Raw genomic sequence first — 7688 nt, forward strand, 5'->3', positions numbered from 1 at the left:
AGTTGGAAACCTTTGTTAATTGAATATCCTAGTTACTTTACAGCAACCAAATTAAACTATATCAACTAAGTGAATTAATAAAAATGGCTTGTTTAAAGGCTTTTTTCAAACTAAAAAAATATCTTGTGAAATCTGTGACCTGTTAAACCTGAACAACTCAAAGAATCAGAATCAAGAATCATTATTTCTTGGCAGAAAATGCTTTTAAAACACTTGCTGTACATTCAGCTGACATAAAAATCTTGTTTTCAAATATGTAGAATAATTGTGAATTTATCAGTAGCAGTAGTAGTTTTAATATTTTAGTAAATTTTTTGCAGGCACCTTTTTTGTCCGTCAAATGTATTTAAAATAAATTAAAAATTAAAGAGAGAATGTTATTTAACTGTTGAACCTTGACATAATTTTATTTATTTATATATTTTTTTAAATTGAAAAAAAAATGTTTATGGTCTTGGTCTCGGTCTCAGTCTCGGCTTGTCTCGGTCTTGGTCTTGACTCGGTCTCGGCTCCCGAAAGTCTTGGTCTTGTCTGGTCTCGGTGCATTCTGGTCTCGGGCAAGTCTTGGTCTCGGATAGTGTGGTCTTGAACACAACACTAAAACACACACGGACTTATTAAACACACATGGACTTATTAAACACACACGGACCTCAGTTCACACGGTAAACGGAACAGGCGTCACCGCTCGGCTGGCACTAGGACCCAGAAGCAGAGTAAGTGCGTCCCCTATCCAGCCTTCACAGGCTGTAATATCATCAGTTTATCATTTTACCAGTTGTTAGAGCTACTGTCTTTACCAGGGAGATAATATTTATTACTGGTGATTGTTTTCTGGAGTTTTTACTGGGATTTTTTACCGGTGATTAGTTCATATCTCCCTTGCGCTCCGCGGTCCAAACTGACACCATAGCCACACACGTATGAGAGTGTCACACACGTCACTCAGTCACATTAAGGAAGGTTGTGGTCATTATACGGGGTGGATTAAATAATGAATGAAGGATTGTTTTATCCCGTTCTTCTCCGTGTTATTATCACATTATAAAAAAGTTTAAAAAATAGCAGGAATTAGTGCTGGTCTCGAACGGTCTTGACGGAAAATCCCGAGTCCGAGACAAGACCGAGTCAAAATGCTTCAGAGTCCGAGACGAGACCAAGACCTTTAAAATTTGGTCTCGAGACCAAGACCGGTCTTGACCACCACAATACTAATATATATATATATATATACAGTATATATTATTATTATTATTATTTATTTATTTTTATTTTTTAATAGTGCATGAACTTTACATCACACATTTTTTTTAAACATCAACATCATAACTTTAATTGTCTGAGTTATTCTATGGAGGACCAAACCTGCCAAAATTGTAAATACTTAAATAAATGTATAAATAAATATTGGAATAAATATATACAATAATGAATAAATAAATGGGTGAATAAGTGAATAAAACAAAAAAAAAACTGTTAAATAAATAGAACATAAATAATTAAATGTCCTAAATTTATTTATACTATTATTTATTTATACTTTTTTCAGGTTTGGTCCTCCATATTATTTAGTCTTTTCACTCCGGTTTGTCAAGCCCCGAGAATAAGCTCCGCCTCCTTTTTCTTCTTCTACTGTTTCTCTGTGAGGTTGATTTAACCTGAGGTTGCACTACTGCCCTCTACTGGAGGAGAAAAGAACTAAAGCCTTCGCCTATGTGTATTTGGTTAGATTATTGAATTAGAACGGGAATAAACGGAAAATAAGCACAGATAGATGTCACTACATTACACCTACTATATCGTATGCACTTCAGAACGGGGCATTAGGTCATTAGCATAGGGCTTCTCCATCACAACGTGATTGTTTTTTAACCGATGAGAAGTCGTATCTGATTGCTGCAGAGGGCACTACGTCCTCAACCAATCAGGAGCAGGTATGAGATTGAAAGCGAGCTGTCAGTGAAGACAGAGCAGTTGCAGTTAGTGACATTGTGAAGACAACTGTTTATGTGACTTTTAAAGCATCTGAGTGGAAAATGTCCCAATTTCTGTTCTCTGGAACTTCAGCTGCTGCAAGTAAGAAAGACTCAATGACAAACAGGGCTTTTATACTTTAGAGAGGGCCTTTAGACTGGAAAGTGTGTGTTATTACAGTGGTGTAGCAGCAAGTATTTATGTCTCCTCATAAAAATAGTTCCTGTATTTTATTCCTGAGATGGATAATTAATCAATATCACACCAGAGGGAGTGCTGGTGTGCTGAAATATCAGCACTGGTGTAGATTTGATTGTTGTAATATCTGTATCTATCTAATCCTTATTTTTAACAGTCTTTTACTGAATTACTGTATACACTTATTTAACGTTTATTCTTTCTAACGTTTATTCTTTTATTTGTGATATTTCTTGAGTGGCTGTAACAAAAGTAATTTCCCCCTGGGATTAATGAAGGAATTCTGATTCTGATAATCATACCAGTGCTGATATTTAACCCAACAGCACCACCTCAAGTGTGGGTATTAGCTGTTGCCAGCAACACATAAACGTTTCCTAACTGACCGTTGACTAATGTCTGTATAAAGTCCCAGTGCTGTTGTTGATCTATAGCAGCAATTACGTTTATCAATTACCCATGTTCAATTACAATTAATTAAGATAACAGTGAGCAGCATTTTTTTCCCAGTCCACAATTAAATTACAATTATTTTTTATCCTCAGAAAGTCAATTACAATTGTGTTTTCAATTACTAAAGTCCAATCACAATTACTGAGCTGTTGAAATAAATAACCTAATAACATTGAACCTACCTCTTGTGTTAGCTTTCTGTTAGCATCTCTTACGATAACAGGTCCTAAACCAGTTAAAACACACTAAAAATTAATTTCTATCATCTAATTTATTTCCTATCCATTGGTTACATTGTTAGAAAATATAAGTTCTAATATTTTTGTCGTGGGCATCTGAGCCTTTTATGTGTCAGTGTACCCCTCAATTTTTATATTTTTTTAATGGTAAAATGTGGAAAAGCTGGATTTGAAAAATATTTTAATAATTGTTAACTACATATGTGTAAAACTGTGCATAAAACTGTAACATGGTTCTTTAATTTTTGTGTCAAATTATAATTGACAATTTTTATAGAATTTACATGGTAATTACAATTACAAAATGAAATTTTCTGAATTCAATTACAGTTTAATTACTCTTTACAACAGCAACATAATTTTTCAAATGTGATTACAATTATAATTACACCAAAATTGTACTTAATTATCAATTACACGATTACAATTTTAATTGACCCCAACCCTGATCAGCACTCATGGAATGTGACGTCTCTTTTCCAATCAAATTACTAACTGTTGTATGAGTTGCATTGAGTCCCTTCCAGGTACCAAGTCCTGTTGGAAAATGAAATCTGCATCTTCATAAAGTTGGTCAGCAGCAGGAAGCATGAAGTGCTCTAAACTTCCTGGTAGACGGCTGCGTTGATCTTGGACCTAAGGAAACACAGTAGACCAACACCAGCACATGACATGGCACCTCAAACCATCACTGACTGTGGAAACCACAATACAATTATGGAGAAAATATGTTGTCCACTACAGACACATACACAGACTGAACTAGTCTATACTCACCCTCTGTTCTTTCTTTCTACTGCAGCAGCTGAACTTCAGGTTCTCCACAGCAGCACTGTGGATTACTCCATCCTGGAGTGTGTTGGTGAAGGCAACTTTGGGAAGGTGGTCAAGTGCCAGAACCTCAGCAACAATGAGACGGTGGCTGTAAAAATAATCAAGGAGGGCTTTGAAGAAGATCTTGAGCATGAGGTACTTGTTTGTACCTTCTATCATATTTGAGGGCTCAGGTTTTGCTACTTCTAAACTCTATGAAGAATATTTTTTGTTATTAATGTGTAATTACTTCAACATAGCAATGTACATTTCAGGACTTCTGTTCTCTTCAATGCAATTTTGGGAATAAACATATCTATTTTTATTTATTCATAACCTAATATTCCATGTACATATCATATCAATATACATGTAAATGTAAAGCTGATTTACACTTGTTTATATAGCTTTTGTACCTATTACTTTATATATTTATTCATATCTAATCCAACATTGAAAACAAACTTTGTTACCATTTGCACTTTTTTGATATTTGCAAAATAACAATATAAGATGATCTAAGACCTGTTGGAACCAGATGATGTATTTTAAATCAAACTGTGCATTCTTCTTTTTTTCTATATTTTTTTTTTTTACAGATTTCCATGCTGAAGTTAATCAGTGTCCTTGATGCTGACCGCACAAATTTGCTCAAATTTTATGAGCATTTTGTGTACATGAACTACAACTGCCTGGTATTTGAGATTCTGGACGTCGACCTTTACACTCTAATGGAAAACCGAGAGTGGGAGTACCTGAGTCTGATTGAAATCCGTTCTATTGCTGAGCAGGTATGGTTTATAACATTTGTTGTCAGAGTGTGTGTGTGTGTGTGTGTGAGTGCGTGTGTGCGTGTGTGCGTGAGTGAGTGCGTGCGTGCGTGCGTGCGTGTGTGTGTGCGTCAGTGCGTGCGTGCGTGCGTGTGTGTGTGTGTGTGACCTTTTAACCACAAATTAATGCAATATCATACGACCAGCAGCAAAAAGGGGTGTTTTGGTTTGTAAGCGGGTACACCCCCTTTAAAGGCAGATACACCCCCTTCTTCTCATTCATTTTTGAATTGTAACTTAACGTCTGGTCTTGATCGGTATTTCATCTGACCAGCAGCAAAAGGGTTAGGTTAGGGTTAGGGTTACTTCTACTTCTACTTAGACTATGACGGAAGTCAAGTAGCGGAAATGATGTATTTTCAAACCTTATTGGTTGGTGAAAGGCCGATCAGATTAGTGTAAAGCCTAGCTCATACAGCAAACAGACAATGTTTATTCTAATCCTGTGTCTTCTGATCTTGTTTCTGCAGCTACTGGTGGCTTTAGATTCCCTGAAAGACCTTGGAATCATTCACACTGACGTAAAACCTGACAATGTCATGGTGGTCAGTGGGAAGATCCAGCCATTGAAAGTCAAACTAATCGACTTTGGTCTGGCTATTACAACTTCCAGCATGGAGCCTGGCCTTGACATTCAGCCTCTAGGATACAGGTAGGAGGATTTCTCCTCACATGGCTTAGCTGTGGTTATGACAAACCTGTATTGTATTGTATTGATTTGTTGGTCACAGATTCTCACTCTTAACTCATGTCCTTGCTCCTCAGGGCTCCTGAAGTCTCCATTGGCCTTCCCTTCAGTGAGGCCATTGATGTGTGGGGCCTGGGTTGTTTGCTCACATTCCTCTACATTGGAGAAAACCTCTTGTCTGTGTCCTGTGATTACCAGATGATGAAGCGTGTTTCAGAGCTTCTTGGTCTACCAAAGGACGACCAGCTCCAGGCCGGGGTTCACACCAGGAGCTTCTTTTGTGAGGCTGAGGGAAGCCCAAAATGGCGATTGATGGTAAAACTGAAGTTTTTTTTTCGGCAAACCTGAGTTCACCAAAGTTTAACTTTACAATGAACTTCATGACACTCATCTTGTTTTCCCAGACACCAGAGGAATATGAAGCTGTGAACAACATCGTACCTGAGGAGCAACAACGTTTCGTTGAGTTCTCTTCTTTGGATGATCTGGTTAATGTAAGTTTTGAATTAACATTTTCTATTTCAACATTTGTTTTTTGTCAATTTAAAAAAAGCAAGTTTTTAAGTTTAATAACTCTTAAAACATGGATGACATAGATTACTGTTTAAATATTCTAGATCATTTATTTGGAAAATGCTATTCATGATGAATGAGAAATTTCCTTTAAACAAAATCTGATGTAAATTCATGCAGTGTCCAAATCTATTCACTGTCCTGTTATTAAGTCTTGACTGCCATGAAGCTTGTGAGATATCCTGACCATAAACTACTCACTGATATGCCTGATGTGTGAGCTTGTGTAATAACCAGTGTCTTGTATTAAAATGCAGGTTCATCCAGGAGAAGAAAGTGGTGAGGCTGAGGACAGAAAAGCCTTTGTCGACCTGCTGAAGCAGCTCCTGCGCTTGGATGGAGATGAAAGGATCTCTCCTGTCAGGCTCAGTTTCACCACTTCTTCACCACATCCCACCTCAACCAGCAGGAGACCAGCAGACACTATCAACCCTCCTCACAGGTTGATAACACAACCTGCCCTGCATCTGGTGAAGAGTCTGTTCTGGATCAAGCCTGTGTGACAGAATCAAACGATGGTGACAGACTGAATTTGGCCGCTACATCCTGGGATATGTTCTATGTGACTCTGCCAGAAGAAGAACTTTCCCTCTCGTCAGTCAGTTGTGATGCCTTGGTTGCAGAAGCTTCACATGATCTCCCTCCTGTAACTGATGTGGACCTGGTTTCTGTTCCCACTCCTCATACAAATGATCAAGTTCTGGATCAGTCTTCAAGTGGAGCAAAAAAACGTTCTTTGATGAAGAGGATTCGAAGGCTTTTCCGAAGAATCAAGACTTTTTTTGTTAAGAAGTGAATCCTTATACATGTAAAAACATATATGTTCAATAGTTGGTTTTAGATCATTTGGACTTTCACAGATATATTTTATATATTTTTTATATTAAACAAATAAACATGTAAATATTTATTCTTTTGTTCTTGTTCCATGTTTGTGTTGTAGTTTAAGAGCCTCTTAATTTTATATAATAAGTGACTTAACCTGGAGGTGATCAAAGAACAGGTGGAAAACGCTAGAACCTTGGTGTTCTGATTGACTCAGATTTGATCTAACTGCTTATTGTTAGATTAAATCAAAAACAGCCTTCCACCACCGCTGCAGTTGGATTTGCAGGTTTGTAAATTCTCTTTAAATTTTTGTTAAGAACTAATACTGAAACACACGCTAACACAAAACAATTCAGTCATAAAATTGTGACCAGTGACACCTGCAGAAGGGGCGGAGCCACGGTTGCCCTGACTTCCTGTTGTACTGGTCGCACTCCATCAATGTTGGGTGGAAATATGCCTGATCAGAATAAATGATAAACAAGAGCAAAACCTACACCAAGACCTAAATATCCTCTTTGTCAGATATTTGTCAGTTATCTGTATCAATGATCCTGATCATGGTACCATGATCATTCACACACTATTCCCATTAATAACCATACAGTAGGTCCAAATGTATGGGCATTAGGGCTGGGCGATATGGACCAGAACTCGTATCTCAATATTTTTTTCTCGAAATAACGAGACACAATATAAATCTTGATTTTTTTTCAACTCAATAAAATCTTACCAAAAAGACCATTATAGGTTAAATTTGCTGCAAAATGCCACACAGGCATATTTATTACTAAACAGCTACACAATATGTGCCATTTTTGGCATTTTTCTTCTAGGAGAAGCTAACAAGCTAATGTTAGTCCGACAGCAACATCACTGTAATACAACATGCTCTGTTAAAAGCATATTACTGCAGTGCTTCTCTCTCTCTCTATGTGCCACACACCTCCACAGCAGCAGCAACAACATGTCACTTACAGCAGCCACACGGAGGCTGCTGCGCACACATGAACAACACATGCACTACAGAGTTCTACTGTAACAATTACAAATCAGACAATGTAAATCAAGCAGCAGTAATTACCTTTCAAG

At 37.2% G+C, this 7688-nt stretch overlaps 1 protein-coding gene across 1 annotated transcript; it reads left to right on the forward strand.

Annotated features, from left to right (window-relative positions):
- The first annotated feature begins 1966 nt into the window (after nt 1–1966).
- LOC114462198 (homeodomain-interacting protein kinase 2-like) lies at nt 1967–6271 on the forward strand. The gene is made up of 7 exons (XM_028444895.1): nt 1967–2076; nt 3667–3833; nt 4277–4468; nt 4978–5159; nt 5273–5510; nt 5600–5689; nt 6026–6271. Exons 1-7 carry the CDS (start codon nt 2037–2039, stop codon nt 6269–6271), a joined length of 1155 nt encoding a protein of 384 aa, XP_028300696.1. The 5' UTR covers nt 1967–2036.
- The last annotated feature ends 1417 nt before the right edge of the window (nt 6272–7688 follow it).

The sequence above is a fragment of the Gouania willdenowi genome, chromosome 4, assembly GCF_900634775.1.
Source record: "Gouania willdenowi chromosome 4, fGouWil2.1, whole genome shotgun sequence".
In the NCBI taxonomy this organism is placed as follows: Eukaryota; Metazoa; Chordata; class Actinopteri; order Blenniiformes; family Gobiesocidae; genus Gouania; species Gouania willdenowi.

Excerpts from the sequence above, each read along its gene's own strand:
- LOC114462198 (XM_028444895.1), top strand. The coding sequence starts at position 2,037 with ATGTCCCAATTTCTGTTCTCTGGAACTTCAGCTGCTGCAA. Across the intron at positions 2,077-3,666 it reads TGGAACTTCAGCTGCTGCAA|CAGCTGAACTTCAGGTTCTC; the intron begins GTAAGAAAGACT and ends TTTCTACTGCAG. Across the intron at positions 5,160-5,272 it reads ATTCAGCCTCTAGGATACAG|GGCTCCTGAAGTCTCCATTG; the intron begins GTAGGAGGATTT and ends CTTGCTCCTCAG.